The 21,965-nt window shown below is 39.4% G+C and overlaps 1 protein-coding gene across 9 annotated transcripts in view; it reads left to right on the top strand.

The window, feature by feature from the left end:
- Positions 1-21,965, top strand: part of B3gntl1 (UDP-GlcNAc:betaGal beta-1,3-N-acetylglucosaminyltransferase like 1) — a 117,125-nt gene that overhangs the window by 31,690 nt on the left and 63,470 nt on the right. For 3 of the 9 annotated variants that reach the window (XM_063242348.1, XM_063242347.1, XM_063242346.1), the window contains one exon: positions 11,671-21,963. The exons of the other annotated variants lie outside the window; for them this stretch is intronic. In XM_063242348.1, coding sequence (XP_063098418.1) covers positions 13,389-14,486 — 1,098 coding nt within the window. In that variant the 5' untranslated portion in view covers positions 11,671-13,388 and the 3' untranslated portion in view covers positions 14,487-21,963. Of the gene's footprint in view, positions 1-11,670; positions 21,964-21,965 lie in introns of those variants that run through there. 9 annotated transcript variants of the gene reach the window in all.

Here is a 21,965-nt window from a genome sequence, read left to right as displayed (position 1 = left end):
ACACTGTCAAGGTCAGAAACTTGGTCAGAGACCTCTAGTTGCTCCCTATGAAATACCTATAAATTTGCTATTTTATAAATGTATATAATGTTATAGTTGTGCCCCAACATTATAATAGGAACACATAGCTTGCTTGAAGATAAATAGGTAAAACTTTAGAAGACATGCATAGTAAGGACTTTCTGAAAAGAATTCCAGTTATTCAAGAAATAACATTAAGAATCAACAAATAGGATTATATCAAACTAAAACACTTCTGCACAGCAGTGGAAGCAACCAACAAAGTGAAGAGACAACCTACAAAACAGGAAAAAAAATTTGTAACTTACACTTCAGGTAGAGGATTAATGTCTACAATATAGAAAGAATTCAAAAACATTAGATCTCCCCAAAATAAAGTAGTCAATTAAAAAAATGTGCAACTGAAATGAATAGACACCTCCTAGAAGTACAGATGGCCAATAAATACAATGGTACCTCAGTTTACGATCTCAATTTTCTCCATCATTCTGCACACAAACCAAACTGGATGAGAACCAGTGTTGAACCTAACCTTTGAATTTGATTCGGGTTTCATCCAAATCAGTTTGATACTAGAATGTGGAAAGAATCAAGGTACTGTACAGGAAAAAACAGTTAACATTGCTGGCCGTTAGGAAATGCAAATTAAAACAACACTGAGATTTCATTTTAATCTAGAGTGACTATCCTAACTCTTAACTGCTGTTTCTAATCTACAAATCAAATAACAAATGCTGATGAGGCTGTGGGGAAAATGGAACATTTTTGCATTACTGATGGTAGTGTAAAGTAGTACAATGGGAAATCAGTGTGGAGGTATCTCAAAAAAACTAAAGCTAGAAATTCCATTGGACTGGCTAAGTATCTTTCCAAAAGAGTTAAAGACATATTGTAGTGACACATGAATACCCATGCTTATAGCAGCACAGCTCATAATAGCCAAATCTTGGTAGTGGCTTGTATATTCACCATTAGATGAATGGATAAAGAAAACATGATATTTATACACAGTGGAGCATTACTGTGGTGCAAAGGATAGATTTGAGTCATTTGTGGGAAAAGAAACCATGACACCATGATGTTAAGTGAAATAGATACACAAGCATAGATATTGTATGGTTTCCCTTATGAGAAACCCAGAGTATAAAGAAATTAAAGAGCAGGGGCTGAGGATTTAGCTCAGCGGCATAAGCGCCTGCCTTGCAAGCAGGCAGTTGTGAGTTCGATCCCTGGTACCGATAAAAACAAAAAAGAAAAAAAAAAAAAAAGAAAAGAAATTAAAGAGCAAAATAAGACAATAGGAAACAGGAAGATAGATGTTGTGCAAATGGAAGGACAGCCAATCAAGAGACGGAGGAATAAGAGAAGAGGGGGACTAGTGACTCTTAGGCACACAACACATTGATGATCACTTTTCTCAGTTTCACAGTCTCCTTGATCAGAAGACTAGGGACTCAACGAGTATTGGCTGTTGCACCAGAGATTCTCTTATGTCCTGGGTTCTCATTGGCCTTGGAGGGCAAGGGCCAAAATACTGGCTATCTTCTTAGCCTATCTATCACTCTAATTTTTGGTCTCTAAACCTCAATTGTTGAACATCCAGAAGAAAAGATTGTTAACAGTACAGTGTAGTAGAGACAGTAAGCTTAACATTACTATCTTATCTAAATATCAAGGATCTTAGAACATTAAATGGAAACATTATTTTCTGTTAACCATGAGTGTTTTAACATTTGAATCCCTATAGAGTGTTAACAAAGTTACATATTTTACACAGAAAATTAGAAATCAAAACCATGCCTAATATTAAATAGTGACAATCATGATGACACTTTGTAACATACTTGAATTTGCATTTTTGACATAAGATAACTCATTTTTTGTTCAGGCATTCCTATCTAATACATAAGAACCTTTTACCTAATTTGATTACCTCTAGTAGGGCAGACATCTTGTAAGCATTTGTTGAAGGCAGAGGTCTGCATCTAAAACGAAATTCTGTTACCATAGACAATCCTGCTTTACATTTTGGAAAGCCTGAACATCTGGTAGCATGAATACATTAATACACCATGAGGTTAATAACAATCATTTGTCATAGTCATAAGAAAACTCTGTATGGGCATCTTTTTTTTTTTGTATAGGTATCTTTAAATCAAAAACCTTACTGTATTTCTTTTGACAATGACAATGTAAGCATATTACAATAATATATTTTTATAACTTTAGTTGGGGTGTCTCCCATAAAGCTACAGAGATCATTGGGGTCTCCGATCAATGAACAAGAACTAGTTAAATGTTATCAGGTAGCCACTATCTTTTTTTTTTTTTTTTGTCTTTTTCCTTTTTATCGATTCCTTTTTATTGAACTCACGACTGCCTGTTTGCAAGGCAGGCGCTCATGCCGCTGAGCTAAATCCCCAGCCCCTGGGTAGCGATTTTCTTATTCATCAGTTAAAGTCCTGTCCAATAATCTCTCCCCATCCCAAGGGATTTTGTTTAATCATCTCAATAATTTTTGATGACTTATGAAAAACCCAATCATAACATTTAACCCATTAATTTTTTTGAATAACACTTTTATTTTTTATTTTTTTATTTTAAAGAGATTAAGACAAAAGAGGACAGAACAACAAAGATCAGAACAGAACAATGTAAGCAACACAGCACTTCCAACAAGACAATATTTACAGTATATTAACAAATATTAACAGTAGCCTCCATAATGTCTCTTTCTTTGAAATAGTTGAGCCTACCTTCACATACCATTGTATCAAACATAATAAAATAGTATAAAACCATTCAAGAGGATGAAAGTATTACAGGATTAGAGGATGAAAGTATTACAGCATTCAGAACCAAATAACAGAAAATGAACAATGGCTACTATATTATCTCATTTTTTATAGAAAATTTGTTTATACTATCACATATATTCAAATCCAATAAGACACAATGTGATAGAACCAGTGGAAACAGAAGAACAAAAGCATGTAGGACTTAAAGGCAAGATGATATTAAGTCAGCAATGGCTATCATGTCTTGTTTTCTTCAAAATAGTTGTTCATACCATCACACATAATAAAATCAAACAAAACAGAATAAAACCATTCCAACTAATGAATGAAAACATTATAAAACTTCAAAGCAATATAATGGGGAATCATGATTACCATAAAATCTTATGTACTCTTATCATTTCTTACACCAGGGAGACTATACGGTATTATACATGTGAGTTTGATTTATTTTGCTTATGAGTATGGTCTCAAGTTGCATCCATTTATTTATAAATATCTCAATGTGATCATTCTTTATAGCTGAGTAGTACTCCATTGTATAGAAATACCACAACTTTTTTATCCATTCCTCAGTTGGTGGACACTTAGGTTATTTCCAAGATCTAGCTATTACAAATTAGCAGCTATAATCATGGGTGCACGTATATCACTGTGGTATGATGTTTTCACTTCTTCTGGGAATATGCCTAGAAGTGGAATAGCTGGGTTGAATGGGACTTCCAATCCCAGATTTTTGAGGAATCTCCAGACTGACCTCCACAGTGTTTGCACCAGTCTACATTCCCCTCAACAGTGCAGAAGAGTTCCTTTTTCCTCACAGCCTCTCCAGCCTTTGTTGTTGGTAGTTTTCTTGATCCTGGCCATTCTTTCTGGAGTGAGATGGAATCTCAGTGTTGTTTCAATTTGCATTTCTCTAGTGACTAATGATGATGAATATTTTTTCATGTATTTATTTGCCATTTGTATTTCTTCATTTGAGAACTGTGTGTTCATCTCAGATGCCCATTTGTAGATTGGGTCTTTGAATTTCAGGGGTCTGATTTTTCTTAATTCTTTATATGTTTTAGACAGAAGTCCTTTGTCTGAGGGACAGTTCACTAAGATTTTTTACCAGCTTGTGGGTTTTCTTTTCACTATGCTAGAGATTTCTTTCGACGTGCAGAAACTCTTTAATAAGGCGTGATCCCAGTTATTGATTCTGGGAAGTATTTCCCATGCGGTTTGATTCCTGTTGATGAATTCTCTACCTACGCCTATGCCTTTAAGATGTTTACCTACTTTGTCTGTCAACAGATTTAGTGTTTCTGTTTTAATATTTAGATCTTTGATCCATTTAGATTTTAGTTTACTACATGGTGATAGGTATGATAACCCATTAATTTTTTTAAACAAAGAGCTGTCAAGTCAATAATAATAATAATAATAATAATTGCTGTCAAGTCAGCAATATGTATTACATTTACATAACCAATTCTAGCATCATTTTGACCAGCTCGCAACCCAGATATGGAAGCATGTTTTCTAAATATATAATCCAAATAAACCTTGATTAAATGATCTGAAAATACAAAAGAAAAAAGATTGTTGAGCTCAAATAAAAAAGAACAGCTGTTTACAGAATGAAAAAATGGACAAATATGGACATATAATCTATATAGATTCAAGCAAACATAGAAATAAGTACACAGCTTGTGGTATCCATGAGAACTCTCTCAGTTCCTAGGGGATGTTATTCATACATTTGTAACATGGCCCTTGCTGAACTAGCTCACTTCTTACAACTAGCTCACTTCTTACAACCCATTTTTTCGGGGCTGGAACATCTGTCCACCACCAGCTCCCTACACCCTCAGGGCATTTCTCAGGTGCTGTGTGCCACTTGGGCACTCCTATCTGGGCACTTGTGCTTTCGGCTCCACATGTGTGAATGATTGGTAGTTTAGCTCACTCCCAACAGCTGCTTACTGTGAGGTAAGAGTGGTGTTTAGAATCACATAAGCATCCTTGAAATGTAAATCATAGCAATTATAAATTCAGACTCAAATTTGTGGATCAGCAGAAAAGGAACCTAATTTATGGTTAATCTGAGATAGGTTGGCAAGGGAAGAAGGAACAAGGATACAAAGTGTTCCCTTGGCCTGTTTCTGAGGGGAGAATAAGGACTGAGGTTGAGAAGACTGTGGAATAGAAGGCGTACGTGGCCACTGAGTGGCTAACTCAGTAGGCATCTATGGGCAGTTACAGGGCGATCAACTGTAAGATGGCTGCTGGTCCCCATGTGACAGGGAAGCACAAGATGGAACTGGGTACCATGTGACCCACAGCAAGATAGCTGCTGTTGGTCACATGATGAGAGAAGCACAAGATTGTGACTGGTCATGTGACCTACAACAAGATGGCTGCTGTCAATCACATGACAAGAGACTGCAAGATGGGACTGTTTACCATGTGGACTGTCACAAGATGGTGGTGGGCTGTAACATAGTGGAAGACCACAAGATGGCAGCAGTTGTCCACATGACTTGCAGCAAGATGGCTGCCGAGAACCATATGGCATAGGGTCACAAGATGGTGGCCAAATACCATCTGGCTTACTAGGTGGCTGAGAGACACAAGATTGTGTGGGGGATGATGATGGAGTGGAGGAGGAAGAGGGAGGGGAATAGATGGCTCAGGTCGAAGAGATTGAGAAGCTGAGATCCCGCAGAGGAAGTAAAGGAAGAGCTAGTTGCTGTTGGTAGTGAGGGAAAGGAAGCGGGTGAAGCAGGAGGCTCAGGAACCTCTATAGAGAAGGCTGAGGGGTCTGGGCTTGGGGATATGGGAAAGGGGAAATAAAGACAGGAGGTACTCATCTAAGAGGTTTGGAGGGTAGAAAGGGAGAGAATCTTGTGGAGTAGAGTAGGCCAGAAGTACTTGGGCCACTTTACATGCCTGAGTAAGCAGGGGGCATGTCCTCAGAGTAAAGGCCTGAACATAAGAGGATTTCTGACCATTTGCCAATGAGATGACAAAAGTTACTTAAATCTTGATGGATAGACGGGTCAAAAGTCCCCTCCTCAGGCCATCGTGTACTGTCAAGTTTGTAAACTAGCTGAACCCACCTGGCAGTAAAAGATGAACTTTTGAGGGTTTATGGTGTCCTGAGACCAAGGGGGCCAAGATTACAAACCAGGCAACCTAGAGGTGTGTTTTTTGGAGGAGGGGAAAAAGTATTCCCCATAGCAGCCAAATTAGAAGTGAGCCAGAAGCTACAGCTAAAATGACCTGGGTCACACTTTTCAAAAGAAGTCATCACCCATTTTGAGAGTGTGATTGAGAGAAAGCCTCAAAGCCTGTTATTGTCAGCTGTCACTAAGAGTGCAGGGTGGCAGTGTGTGTGTGTGTGTGTGTGTGTGTGTGTGTGTGTGTGGTCCCAGAGGACAAGAGGGTAATAGCTCTGCCTCAGGGATTAAGGACAGCAGCCCTGTCCAGGGAACATGAGAGTTGTTACCCCTGTTAAGGAATGAGCAGGAGGTTTCCTGATGTAAGCTCACAGATTTCTGAGACTGATAAACTGAGACAGGAAATCCCAAACTGAGTGGTGGCTCACCTGTGAGGAATGAGGTGGGTCAGTATTGCATGCAGGCTAGCATCAGCAAATAGGCAGATTCTGGAGAAAAGGAGAGTGGCCCCCAGGCAGGGGGCTCAGAACTGGAGGTGACCCCCAGGAACCACACAAACTGCCAATCCAAGTCACAGCCCCAAAATGATAGGTTTTCCAGTGCAATAGAGAGGCAAAAAAAAAAAAGAAAGAAAAGAAAAAGCCTTTATTGAGGATGCGGAGAGGAGTGCACAACTCACAGGGCTAGATGTCTCTGGCCAGAAACAAAGGGAACTGAAAGTTATAGTACCTCTGGCCAGAAACGGAGCTTGGGGCGGACATTGATAACACATAAGGAACTGATAGGAATTTTCTTCCAGAGTACCGGAAAGGAAATAGGAAGTTGGGCTGAGGGGAAAAGGAAGAGGAAATGGTTATCAGGAAGATAAGCTGCTGTTTTTGTTTTGGCCTCTGCCCTCTTAGACCACTACCATAATAAGTGATTTATATTAGGGCAGAAATCTTTCACAAATGAAAATAAAAATTAGAAAAAAAAAAAAAACAGCCCTTGGTGATGGGGAACCTAATGTGAGAACCTAATTAAGATTCATCTTAATTTATATATAAAGAAGAAGAATGGATAGAAAGAGAAAAGGCAAATAAAAATGTGTAAAATTTTATAAATGTATAAAGAGAGACAAGATATGAGGAGGAAAGCCATGACCATAGGAAAATATGGGTTTGTAGATGGGAGGTGAGAGAAGAGGTGGGGGCTCATATCCAACTTTGAACTGTCAGGCAAGGTTAGATAACATCTAGAAGTGAACTTGTATAAGTTAAATACATGTTTTAAAAGAAACAGAAGCAAATTTATAGTTGTAGCTATAACCATACACATGTGTGCAAAGACCTTCCACTCGAAAAAAGAAGTCAAGAAAGAGAAAAAAGAAAAACCTTACACACAAAAAAGGGAATTCCTAGGGCCAAGGAGTTAGCTCAGTGGTACAAGCACTTGCCTGGCCAAGCACGAGGTTGTGAGTTCAATCCCCAGTACTAAAAAATGAATAAATAAATAAATAAAAAGGAAATTCCTTTCTCAACTATCCCTGGGGACCAAGCAAAGCAACCACGGATGGGGTGTGTGTGTGTGTGCCCAGGAACAAGAGAGGCAGGGCTGGGAAAGGGTAGAGATTGGGAAAGAGATGCCAGGGGTGGGACATTCAGAGGGAGGAGTGGTTTTAAGGCGGGGCATGAGGCCACAGACAGGGGCAGGGCATTGCACAGTCCTTGGATTTCTGGCTCTGTTGGAGACCTTATAAGCAGAAGTGTGCACCCTTTGTGAAACTGTGCTTTTGATTCTAAATTGTTGGGGGTTTGTTTTTGTTTTCTAAATTAGTTTTGTTTTGTTACAGTACAAATACAGTTATAAAAATGCCTGAGAGGGACTGGGTGGGATCCGTGGGAACCTGGTCCCAAGAAGGCCTTGGTCACAGCTCTGCATGTTGCCACTGAGTGTTACTGGCAGCTTCTGGTGAGCTGGCACAGGCGAACCTTAGGCATTTAAAGTGACAGGGTCATCACAGGGAGCTAACTGATGACCTCACATGTTTTCTAAATGCTACTGTGTTCTCTGAGAGACACTATACTTTATAGTCTGTGTACAAGGGGTATCATGAATGCACCATCTTCAAGAGCACATTCAATGAGTAATGCCCAGGTGACACTACACTCAGCTGGAGGCAGCAGCACTTCCCTGGCCCCTGAGGCCCACGAGCTGGTCTGCAGGCCTTTTCTGCCCTGAAAGCGACTTGTGTGACTTCTTTGTAGAGTGGTTTTCACCCGTGTGAGGTCTTCCCATGTGCACTCTGTCTGGTGTTTGGAGCCTTGGCCATTTGCTGCTTGTTCGGTAGTTCCTTCTCTACTGCTGAGAGGTGCCCAAGGCTGAGCCATCTTTCCGTCCCCCACCATCTTGCAGAGGCCACCATCCTGGATGTGCCACCTTTGTGACGGGAGCCCTGCATTTGCTGTCTCATGTCTCACATGCTTCAGTGTGCATTTTCCTAATGATGGCAGACTATTCGGGTGCTTACTGCTCCTGTACACCTGTCCGGGTTTGAACTGTCTTTTCATCTTTTTTTGTGTGCCAGATATCAAACTCATGGCCTCCCGCTTACCAGGCAAACACTTGAACCACTGAGCTGAATCCCCAGCCCTTCATTTTTTACTGCTTCTTAAAGTTGTTACTCTTCTTACTGTGGAGTTTTGAGATTTTTTTTTTAATAAAAGATATTTCTGTATACAAGTGCTTCTTCCAATCCGATTTGTCTTATATTTTCTTCATTTTCTTAGTCTTTTAATGAACATAAATTTTTCATTTTGGTAAAGTTCATTATGTTAATTGATTTGTTTTGTTTTGCTTTGTTTTTTTGAAACAGAGTCCCACTATGTACTTCAGGCTGGCCTTGAACTCATTATGTAGGCCATGCTACCTTTGAATTTGCAGTGATCCTCCTGCCTCAGCCTTTGAAGTGCTAGAATTATGGGCATGCACCACCATGCCCGGCCTTTTTTTTTTTTTTTTTTTTTTGAGACAGGGTCCAGGGTCTTGCTATGTAGTTCAGGCTGACGTTGAACTCACTATGTAGCTCAGACTGGTTACAGGCATATGGCACCATGATCAGCTTAATTTTTCTTTTTAAAATTTAAATTTTTCATGTCCCGTTTATGAGCCTGAGATACCTTTGTGGACCCCAAAACTTTATTTTCTCTTGAAAGCTTTATAATTTTATCTTTTATGTTTAAATCTGTGGTCCATTTCAAGTTAATTTTGGAGTGTGAGGCAGGGGATAGGGTAATGTTTCCCACATGGCACACAGTTTAGCATTCCTAATTGTTTCTGTATTTAATTGCCTTAGTCCCATCATTTAAAATCAGCTGACCAAAAGAAAGTAGATCTGTTTCTCGGTGTCATAGCTGCTTTATGCCAGTCCCACACTACCTTGAACACTGCACTGGCTTCAGTGGGAACACTGCCATGTGGTTTATGGTAAATCTTGACTCAGGTATTAGAAGACCCCTGACTTTGTTCTTCCCTTTTGATTTTTTTGTGGGAGTTTTTTGGGCCTTGACTTTTTAAAAAAAATTTAAGTTAACTTGTCAAACCTGGCTGGTTTTTTATGGAGATTGCATTAAATCTATAGACCCATTTGGGAGCTTACCCATCCATATGCATTTCTAATCCATTAGTATGGTGTGCATCTTATTTATTTAGGCCTCCCTACATCTCAGGAATGTTTAGAAGCTTGTTAGGGTATAGATGTTGTAGAAATCTAACGAAATAGAGCCATAAATATTTTGTAGGGTTTGGTGCTACTGGAAAATGGTGGGGTTTTTTGTTTGTTTGTTTTTTGGGTTTTTTTTTTTTTTGTGGTACCAGGGATCAAACTTACGCACTTGCAAGGCAGGCACTTATGCCTGCTAAGCTAAATCCCCAGCCTGGAAAATGGTATTAAAAAGTACATGTCCTGGTTTTATTGCTGTAAACATGCAGAATTCACATGTACTAGTAGAATTTACTAGTAATAAAATAACCTTCAGGATTTGCTATGATGAAGTCACTTATAAATAAGGACTTCTGACTCTTTGTTTCTGATTTTTGTGGTTTTTATCCTGTCTGGGCTGCTGTGCTGATTAAGGCTGCCAAGATAAGTGTTTAGCAGCAGTGACTGTGATGACATCTTTGTCATGTTCAGATTTCTAATTTGTTTCATCATTTTTTTCCATAAGAAAAATACCTAAAGAGAAGAACTAAAAACATAAACACACTGCTCATAAGCTGTGATCTGCAGACACACTGGACAGCCTGCCCCTGAGTCCTGTTGTTACCTGTCCACTGGCCTCCTTTTTTAATCTTCCCCTGTGGTAACTTTCATCCTGCACATTGGATAGTTTTGCTGGGGTTTGAACTTCAGTGAGAGCATATGTAGACATTTTTATGTGTCCCCTTCCTCCCTGTTGCTTATCTCCTCACTCTCTGAAAGGTGCCTGTTGAATGAAATCCTTAATTTTAAGGCAGTAAAATTTATTACTCTTTCCTTTATATTAATTTCTTTTCTTTTCCTTCTTGAGATATTGTTTTCTACTTTAAGGCCTTTAAAATGTTCTTGTATATTGCAGAAGCTTGACTTTTCCCTTTTGCAATTTGATCCAAACCCCACTTGGAATTATTCTCATTTTATTTTTATTTAAGTTTAACATAAGTACTAAACAACAAGGTACAAATCATAGGTAGGCAGAGTTACAAACACTTGAATGCTCAGTGTTCTTGCAGTCTATGCTGTGCGCACCTTTGTAGCATCAAGTGAGTTGGCTCTCTGGGATTTGTCTTATTTTGATCTTTATGTAATTCATTATGTAAAGGATATATATTCCTTTATGTCTGCCTTACGTCACAGGTTAGGTGTGGAAATTAGCCGAGGTCACGGTGTCCTTCAATGGTTTATTCTCTCCCAGGGCGCCCTTGAGTGATGCTACCCTACCCTCTGTGCATACCAGTGTGAGCACTGTAACTGCTAGGTTGAGGTCCCTCCCAGAACACAGGTTTGGACCCTCTCAGTGCCTTTTGTTGTAGCTGCATGGTGGCATCTTACTGTGGTTTTAAATTTGGTTTCTTGCTCTCTAATGAGATTGCATATTGGACACTTGGAAATACCTTTCTTGTATTTTCTGTCCACATTCTTTGCTCAGTTTTTATATAATGTTGTTGCTCTTTTTCATCAATAGGAAATTATTTTTATGTTTTGTATTGTATGAATTCCAGATGGCCCTTCTTATCTTGTGAGTTCATTTTGCTGTTTTAATGAAATCTTGGACAGAACAAAGCTTAGTTTCCTACAGCTCATTGTCCAATCTGCCTGTTGTTCATATGCATGCTTTTCTCTGTTGATGAAATCTATGGTTTTACTTTTGTGTTTAGATCTACAAACTGTGAAGCAATTATCTCTGCTGATATATGAATTTGAAATCAAGAGCAATACTCATAGATGTGGAGTTGCTGAAGTCACCTTCCTTGGAAGGATGTTTGTTTGGTTGGACTCTGCTGTGATGATACCATCATAGATCCCGGGTCAAGAATATGTGACTGAGCTGGGTGTAGTGGTGCATACCCGTAATCCCAGTACTCTGGGAGGCTGAGACCAGAGGATTGAAAATTCAAGTGTAGCCAGGGGAACATAGTAACTTTTTTTTTTTTTTTTTCTCTCGTACCAGGGATCAACTCAGGACCAAGCGCTTACAAGGCAGGCACTTATGCTGCTCAACTAAATCCCCAGCCCCTGCAACTTAATAACTTAATGAGATTCTTACTCAGAAAGAGACTGGAGATGTAGCTCAGTGCAGAGGCCCTGACTCCCATCTGCTCTTGCATGCAGAGTTGAAATCTGTTGACTGAAATTATATAGATTACTTCTCGACTCCTAACTCTGAAATAAATTGAGAATTTAATATACCTTTTAATTTGTGGAGAATTGCTATCAGTAATCAGTAATAATTCTGAGCAATACATATACAAAGTTTCTCTCTTTATATAGATCTTTAACTTCTTTCAGCAAAATTTTGGTTAGGAAAAGTTTTAGAACTACCTAAATTTAATTACGAAGGGAATTGAAGCAAAGAGAGATGGAGATGGGGCAGAAGGCTTTTTTACATTCCTTTTTTTCTTATATGTGTATTTGTCTTAGTTACTTTTCTCTAATTGCTTGGACAAAATACCTAACACCCAGAGTTAAAGAGGGAAAGGTTTCTTTAGCTCACAGTTTGTGGCAGTTTCAGTTCATAGTCAGCTGACTATGCAGGGTGGTATGGCAGAGGGGCAACCATTTGTGGTAGTAGAGGACAGCGGGAGGGATTGGAAAATGGCGGCGAGCTAGGGGATCGAGCGAAGAATCTCTCCAGAGAATTCAAACTCAAAGATAAAAAAAGACAGCATGGAGAGGACCAGACAAATCGATAGCGATTCTTATTAACCAAGACAGTACAACTGGAGGATTTAAAGTCGTGCTGAGACCGGAGGCTACAAATCCCGCGCCCTTAAATCAACAAACAGACTCGTGGACCCAGCACGAAAAGCTGAGTTGCTTTTGGAGACCGCGGGAAACTGAGACCCAGATCGAGACTCCAAGTAGCAGCCAGTTCTGCACCGCTGCACCAGAGCGGATGTACAAAGCTCTGGCGATTCAAATCTAAACGGTGCACAGAAATCTGACCGGTCAGTGCTGAGCCGCAAGTGGGGGAAAAGTGGACAGCTTGGTGTGCGGCGGTCCCGGAACGAGGACTTGCACCGGACTCTGGTGAGTACAGAAAACCCCGCCGCTGCTGGGTTTGACCAGAGAATAGCTGGCCCGCCACCACGGGGAAATCAATAACACAGAATCTGGTGCAGACATATTAGCCTGGCGCCAGAAATCGCAGCTTAGTGACATCACCAGGTCCCCCTGTAGGGAGGGCTGGTGGAAGACATCTTGAGTCCTGGCAGAGCCTGATTACTTGTTGGCTTCAGCTCCACACAGAGAACTTAGTGGGAGCCATCTTTGTTTTGGGCAGATCTGCTTTTCTGGTGCACCTATCACAGAGAGGTTTGGAAGAGAACGGCTGGGACCTGGGCAGAATCCTGTGCCATTACTCAGCTGCTTCTGATTCAAAGAGAACTGGCAGGAGCTACTGAGGCTAAACCAAGCCTCTGCTTGGGGCCCAATAAGCAGATACAAAATAGTCACAACTCAGTGACAACCAGAAAGTACAGCCTAATTTATGAACTAACTGACACAGAGGCTAGAGTCTAGACTGTACCGCCCCTACATCCCAGCCTACCCCAGATAACAGCAAATTGGGGAGGACAGCAAAAACTCAAGCCAGCACGCTTCTGAAAGGCCCTAAGCAATTCGGAGAGGGCCAGAGAACTCCAGGACAGTCTGAAAGAAACCAGAAACATGACAAGAGATAAAAATAAAAAAAAACCTCCAGCTGTTCAACAGGAGAAATTAAACCCAAGAGAACTAAACACTGAAGAGAACAAGCACAGTAACCATCCTCTACTCGACACAGCATCAGCCGAAATTAAAAAGTACTTACATGATCTCATAGAGGAATTTAAAGATGTACTCCTGATCCAAGTGAGGCAAGATATAAAGAAATTAATTAAAGAAATGACAAGCCCCGCCCAAGAGAACACAGATGGAAGAACTGAGGAAATCAGAAAAGAAAGAGAAGCATCTGAAGAAGAATTTAAGCATAACTTAGAATACATGAAACAGATCCAAAGAGAATATCAGGAAACTCAGAACTCCATTGAATATTGGCAAAATGCCTTGACAGAAACTAAAGACAACCTTCTGAAACTTGAAGAGAGATTTAGGGCTTATGAACGTGAAAGAAAAAGCCTCTTAAAAATAACAAGGAACCAGAAAGAAGCAATTCTAAAACTGGAAGATGATAAAAAGATACATAACCTAAGAATAAAGAATGTGAGTGAGGAAGCAGGAACATCCAAAAATGAAATACAAAAAATATTCACAGAGATATTAAAGCAAAATTTCCCACGTATAGCAAAAAGAAATGATATCCAGATAAAAGAAGCATACAGAACACCAGCTACCTACAACCAAAACAGATCTACGCCTAGGCATATAATAATCGAGATCCCAGAAATCCACCAAAAAAACAGAATATTAAAAGCAGCCAGAGAAAGGATGCAGGTTACCTATAACGGGAAATCTATCAAAATAACAGCAGACTTATCAACACAAACTCTTAAGTCAAGAAGGGAGTGGGGAGAAATATTCCAAGTCCTGAAGGAAAAAAATATGCAACCTAAGTTCATATATCCGTCAAAACTCTCTCTAAAAATTAATGAAGAAATAAGATACTTTCAAGACAAGGAGGAACTGTGGGAGTTCGTGGCCACCAATCCAACCCTACAGAGAGCGCTGAAGGACATTACAGAGAAAGAGAGGAAGAGATATCAGGATTACAGCTACAGTGGCAGAGAAGCCTCAGTGAACGGGGCAGACCATGGAATGAGGGAATAAGGTGGACAAATTATAGCAGAAAAGTGGAGTAGCAGACATGAGGCAGAGACGGTAAGCTAGTCTTTAGTAGAGACAGCTCTGAAACTATATTTAAAAAAAAAAAAAGCAGAGGTCATTGCTAATGGTGTATAACGATTTAAAAGTCACAGTAGTCCTAGTGACATATTTAGATTGAATTAAATTTGTTCTGGTCTGTCCACTCATATCAGATTTGAGGACACAGACCTCTAGAACCAAAAATAGCAGGTTATACCACGGCAACTATCCTTACTTTCCTATTGACTTAGGCTGAAATTCTGTATTACTTACATTGTCTTACTATGACTGATCTTAATTGTATCTGAATCATAAGACTATTGGTTGGCCTTGACTGATCCTATTTGAAATCAGTATGCGTGTTAGAATCAACCCTAAAAGTAGAGGAAACTACTCTGAGCATGACAAGATGTAAAGGATATCCATACTGGTATGAATCAGTAACAGCTCTCAAATACTACAATGCAGTCAAAGATAAGTTTTTATAAAAATAGGTGATAGTATGTTTAACTATAATAAGCCAGTGTTGTCGACAAATCTATTGAAAATAACAAGAGAAAACATAGTAGCTACGGAAGATCATTTATATTATAGTTTTATAAGTCCTATCCATTGCATGTTTATCTAGGAAATTGTTTCGTTGTCTTGTTATGACTTGGTTTTCCCTATAATACAGAGAGGATAGGAACAAATACTCTGAGGAAGAGACCTGAAAAACCCGAGGCTTATTTTGTAGCATTATAATATAAATTCTAGCAATCTATTGCTTGCTGATTAAAATGACTCTGGACTGGTTTCTTCAGCTCAACTTCAGCATATGCAGAGATGGGGACGGCTATCACAAAGAGAATGAGAGATGCGATGGTAGTTGATATTGTCTTCCCTAATTTGGAACTTGAGGACCTAAAAAGACTCCATCATCCTGTAATGATTTGATTAGTTCTATAATATGCAATAAGTATAGAAAGTGGGTGAAGTTAGGGACAACTATTTGTAAGAAGCTAGAGACAGTTAGATAAGGTAGATCTCCAGTGGACTTGCTTTGAAATCTGTATTTCTTTAAATTGTTTTTTATTCTTTTTTAAAATGTTCTGTTCTGCTTTGATATGGTTAACCTTATCCTCTTAGAGATGTAAAACAAATAGGTGGGACTGATAATCATATTACGCAGCTTTTGTTCGGCCATAGAGCAGAATGGTTTGTAGGGTCATTTTTTTTTGAATGTCATTCTATATACTTTAATTCTATAACCTGAACAGCCATTTCGAAGATGACAATTTGTAACTTATCAACTGGCAATTTCTTACCTTTTGTTTGTCTGTAATTTAGAATTATTTCTACCCTTTTTTTTTAATCTCCATGTATTTTTTTTTTTCGTTTCCTTTTCTTTAAATAAATTAAAAAAAAAAAAAAAACAAAGTCACACAGCTGATAATGAAAAAAAAAAAAAAAAGTAGAGGACAGCAAAATCAGCAAGACCAGAAGGAAGCAACAAACCTCTTTGGCATCCCTTATATTGTATGTGGGCTACCTGCTCTAAGTGGGATGTAACACTCATCTAATTCCAGCCCCAGACAACGGACCAGTCACAAATTCTAGATTCAGTTACCTCTAAAAAGCCTGCCCTGCCCATGACCACATAAGGCTTTGGGGAGACATCTTGACACAAACCATAACATTCTACCCTAGTCCCACAAAGACTCATGTACATCCCTTCTGCAAAAGGCATTTAGTCCATCTTCAAGAGTTGCCAGAGTCCTAACAGCTTCAGCATTGCTGAAAAGTCCAGATCTCTGAGATTTAAGGCAGACTCTTAGCAGTGACCTCCTATACAAATGAAAAGAAAGTTAAACAATTCCAACATTCAGTGGTACATGTTTATTTCCATTCCAAAAGTTACAAATGGGGATACAAAGGATTGGGACCAAAGCAAGTCCAAAATTCACCAAAGCAGACACCAAGTCCTGTAGTTCTATGTGGAGCCTCTAAAGCAATTTGGCAAGTTGTGAGCTTCAAAGGGCTTGAGTGACTCCATCTCTATGCTAGTGATTGTAGCTATTATGGCTTCTCTCTTGAGCTGGCTTTGCTTCCTCCCTGCAGGTTTCCTCAGATGATCCACATTCTTGGCTTCTCCAAACTTCTGAGGTCTCTACAGTATCTTTGGCTTCACACTCACAGCTTAACACACTGACCTCTCAGGAGCACACTGCCTTCTGAAATTGGGGTGGGAGCTCACAACTCCTGCATTCTACATCCACTTAAAACCAAGTGGATAATACCAAGATCTGCTGCCCGCTAAAACAGTAGCCAGGCTTTCCTTTTTTGGCTGTAGGGGTAGATTGCCTGGATCATTGAGCACTCTGAATCCACTCTGGAACAAATTGTCTAGGCTGCTGCCATTGTGAAACTTAATGTTCTGAGGCTTCTCAAAACAAAGTCTTTTACTTTTGCAGTTTTGAGGCTGCCAAGAGTAGAGTCCTGTTGCTTCTCATGATGCCCTCAGGTCAGCTTCTATAGACTCCTTTTCCTTCTAAGCAGTCAAGACCTCCTTTGCTCTACTGTTGCAGTCCACAGCTTTACTGGAGCTTCTCTTCTGGCTAAACACAACATTATAAACCATTCTTCTGGGCTCCCTGGTCTTGATTCTCAAGCTAAATCTGGCTAAAAGTCCTGAGTAGTAGCTGTGCCATACCTTAGCAGACAACTGCCTTGAAATTTCTTCTGCTAGATTAATTATTCAATCACTGTTAACCTCAGTTTGAGGCAAAATCTCTGGGCATGAGCAAAATGTAGGAAAACTTGCTGTGAATCCATAACACATATCATCTGGAGTCCAGCAACCAACACAGTACTTCTTCCCAGCAGAAACCTCCCAAGCCTGGTCTTGCTTGGCAGGATTTCTATCAGCTTTCTGGTCATCGGAGTTCTAACCAGAATCTCCCATACAGAACAGTTTAAGATGTTCCAACTCTACTTCTCCATGTGACATCTCCAAACCTTTCCAGTCTTTTCCCACAGGCCATTCCCAAAAGCTCTTGAACCACATGGTCAGGTACAGTCACAGCAATGACTCCACTTCTCTGGTACGAAATTCTTAGTTATTTTTCTTGTTAGTGAGACAAAAGACGCAACGCCCACTATTAAAGGAAGAAAGGTTTATTTAGCTCACAGTTTGTAGAGGTTTCAGTCCATAATCAGCTGGCTGCAAGGCAGGGTGGCATGGCAGAAGGGCAGCTGTTCATGGTGGCAGCAGAAGATGTCAAAATCAACAAGACCAAAAGGGAGGAACAAACCTTTCCTTTCCCAACTTTGGGCATCAGGTATTTTGTCTCAGCAATGAGTAAAAAAATAAGACAACTAAAGATGGAGGGATGGTTCAACATACATAAATCCATAAAAGTAATCCATCAAATTAATAGAGCCAAGGACAAAAATCATAAGATCATCTTGATAGATGCAGTAAAAGCTTTTGATAAAGTCCAGCATCCGTCCATGATAAAAAATCCTACCAAAAATTGGAATAGATGGTCTTTATTTCAATCTCATAAACACCATCTATGACAAACCAACAGCCAGTGTCATACTAAATGGACAAAAACCGAAAGTTTTTCACTCTAAAATCAGGAACAAGACAACAATGTCCACTGTCTCCTCTCTTATTCAACATAGTCTTGGAAACTTTAGCCAGAGCAATTAGACAAGGGAAAAATAAAAGGAGTAACTTTAGAAAAGGAAGAATTTAAATTATTATTTGCAAATGACATGATATCTAAATGGAAAACCATAAAAACTCCACTAAAAACTGCTAGATTTAATTAGCAAATTCAGTAGCATAGCTAGATACAAAGTCAAGACTCAAAAATCAGTAGCCTTCCTGTACATGAATAATAAACTCACTGAGAGAGAAATTAGGGAAACAACACCTTTCACAATAGCATCCATAAAAATGAAATGCCTAGAACTCAATCTTTCAAAAGTTGTAAAAGACCTCTGCATTGAAAACTACAGTACTCTGAAAAAGGCGATTGAAGAGGATATCAAAACAGATATCTGTTGCTCTTATGTTAGAAGAACCAGTATAATGAAAATGGCCATACTTCCAAAACTGTTATACTGATTTAATGCAATTCTGATCAAAATTCCAACAGCATATCTCGTAAAATTAGAGAAAACAATCCTAAAATTCATTTGGAACCAGAAGAGACCTAGAATAGCAAAGGCAATTCCGGGCACGAAAGGAAAGGCAGGACATCACAATCTCTGACTTGAAATTATTCTGTAAAGTGACTGTGATAAAAACAGCATGATACTAGTGAAAAGAAAAAAGAAAAAAAAATATCCAAAGAACAGTGAAACAGATTAGAAAATGCAGAATCAATTCCAGGCGTACTCTTTGACAAAGATACCAAACACATTCACTAGAAGAAAGATAGCCTCTTTAATGAATAGAAAACTGGAAAAATTGGCTTTTCACATGCCAGAGATTAAAATGGGATCCATATCTTTCACTATCCAATAAATTAACTTTTTAATAGATCAAAGATGTAAATATTAAAACATTAAATCTGCTGGAAGAAGAATAAGTAAAACTCTTGAAGCCATTGATGTAGGCAAAGACTTTATGAACAGAATCCTGATCACATGGGGACTATCAGGAAGAATCAACAACTGGGATCTAATCTTATTAAAAAGCTTTTTCACAGTAAGAAACCACCAACAGAGTGAAGAGACAACCCACAACGTGGGAGACAATGTTTGCTGGCTGTTCCTCAGACAATATTGAGAACATACAAAGAACTCAAAAAAAATCAGACCTTCTAAATTTAAAGATCCAATCCAAAAATGGGCTTCTGAGATAAATGCACACTTCTTAGATGAAGAAATACAAACAGTAAATAAATACACGAAAAAATGTTCAACATCACTGGTTTTTAAGAGGTGCAAATTAAAACAACACTGAGATTCCATCTCACCCAAAAAGGATGGCATTTATCAGGAAATAAACCAATAACCAATGCTGGCAGGCTGTAGGGGAAAAGGAACTCTTCTCCATTGTTGGTGAGCGTGTAGACTGGTACAACCACTGTGGAAATCAGCATGGAGATTCTTCATAAAACTAGGGTTGGAGATCCCATTTGACCCAGCCATTGCCCTTCTGCGTATCTTCCCAGAAGAATTAAAAACATCCTACCACAGCAGTATATGTGTACTCATATTTATAGCAGCACAGTTTGTAATAGCTAGATCTTGGAAACAACAAATGCCCATCAACTAAGGAATGAATAAAAAAGAATACCAGTCTTTTTATAGAGTACAACTCAGCCATAAAGAAGGATAGACTGGAGACTTTATAGGTAAATGGATACAACTTGAGACCGTACTTGTAAGTGAAAAAAGCCAAATGCACATGTGCAAACATCATATTGCCTCCCCAGTGTGAGAAACTGAAAGAGTCAGATCCAAAATGTACAATAGATATTTTAAATGGGAAGAAATTTTTCGAAGGAAAGGGAAACTGGGGTAGGCGAAAGGAGAAAAGAAGGAAGAGAAAAGCAACAGCAACAATAACAATAATACATATATTTAAAATAAATTTTTATAAAAATTTTTAATAAATATATATGCAAGGTAGTTCAGATAGTTATACTCTTTGTCTTATTTCATTGAAAAGGTTTGTGCTAATACTGTTTTAGACAGTTAAATCCCTATATCTTATACCCTGAATAACTAAAGGTAACAATACGCAATGTATTAACTATTGTTACCATCCTATTATCTTGTTTTAAAATTTGGGGTTTTTTTTTTAACTATTAAAAAATTAGTCTTCCTCCTCTCTAAAAGAGCTTGGTACCTGCTTCAGTCCTCATTTTGTGACTTCAGTGTTTTGCTCACCCTTAGTTTCTCAGCACTTTGGCCAGTGATTGGGTTCATGCCCTTTTTGTTCTCTTTGATCTTGCAGTTGCTGACTTTGTTTAGACTTTCTCAGGGGAGATAATTCTAGGAGAAGTGATGGAGTCATATTTGAGTGCTTGTTGGCTTTTTCAGAGCTGAGAAGTAGTAGGTAACTATGCTTGTTTGCGTGGATCCTTGAATGGTAAAATTGGAGGTTAAGTTATTCTTGTATTAGTCAAGACTTTCCAAAGAATCTGAATCAGTCTGAGATAAGCAGATATAGAGAGCGACATATTGTAAGTGATTGACTCTCATGACACGGAGGTTGAGTAGTCTTAGGCTTTGCTGTCTGTAAGCTGGAAGCCCAAAAAACCTAATTGTAGTTCCAGTCCAAACTGAAGACCCTCCCAGTACCCTAAACCCTGTCTTAGCTGAATGACTCAGAAGCCTAAGGGGCCTGGGTACTCCAGGTGGTACCTCACCCTCCAGCCCACTAGGCCTGTTGTGTCTTTTGGTGGAAATATTGCCTCTCTGGAACTAAGACCTCTAGGCCAGCAGAGCATAAAGTCATGGGAACAAGAAGCAGAACCTTTGCTAATGGGTCACAGAGGGCATTGGTGAGTGGGGCTACCCCCACTTCTACCCTTCAGTTCCTAGGCTTGTGAATCCTGGCATAGGACACCGATTCAGAGCACCCAGCACCTCCTGGGGAACCTTGCCCCACACCTGTGAGGTGTTGATGCCCAGCTCCTGCTGGAATGGTGCCTTCAAAAGGTGTTTCTACCAGTCTATCAAAGCCAGTTGCTCGGAATGCTAGGGAAGATGGAAAGGCCAGTGTCTAATTTCAGTTCCTCAGAAAGCTGAAGCAGGAGGTTGGCAAGTTTGAGTCCAGCCTGGGCAGCTTACTGAGATCCTGTCTCAGAAACAACAGCAACAACAAATTTTGAAAGGGCTGGGAATGTAACTCAGTGGTTCAGTCTCTAGTACAAAAATAATAATAATAATAATATAATTAATCTTGTTTGGTTTCAAATTTAAATATGTAAGTAATGAATGTTGTGTGTGTTCTTGTCTTGTCTCTTCATGCACCATTAGGTCTGTGGAGTTTATTAATGTGAGCAACCATAACTTAGTTCAACACTGAATAGATGTTGAAAGTAATATGCATGATGCATAATAAAGTGTGTGACTTGTTCTGGGTCTGGGTCGTGGACCTTGGGGTGTTCTGCTCCAGCAGTGCTCTGTGAATGTCCCTGCATGTGTCTTACTTAGGTGGGGCTTGGTCTACACAGAGGTGGAACTGTGTAGCCCATCTTTCCTGGATGATGCTGTGCCATCTCTCAGAGCGGTGGCATCCCCTTTTGGAAGCAGGCAGGAGTATCCTCATCACCTGATCTCCTCAGTCATGGGGGAATTGTCAAAATGTTATTTTCTGACCATCATGGGGCAGGTTCTTTCCCTGGTGACCAGAGGGTCTTCTCTCTTATGGGCTGCCAACCTCCTTATCGCCTGTCAGAGTGGCTCTACACAAGTGTTAAATATGCTTTTTCC

The sequence above is a fragment of the Cavia porcellus genome, unplaced genomic scaffold (genome assembly GCF_034190915.1).
Source record: "Cavia porcellus strain 051 isolate PalLab524CR breed Dunkin Hartley unplaced genomic scaffold, mCavPor4.1 scaffold_32, whole genome shotgun sequence".
NCBI lineage: Eukaryota > Metazoa > Chordata > Mammalia > Rodentia > Caviidae > Cavia > Cavia porcellus.
The sequence above is the reverse complement of the archived record's forward strand: the minus strand, read 5'-3'. Positions and strand labels throughout refer to the sequence as shown.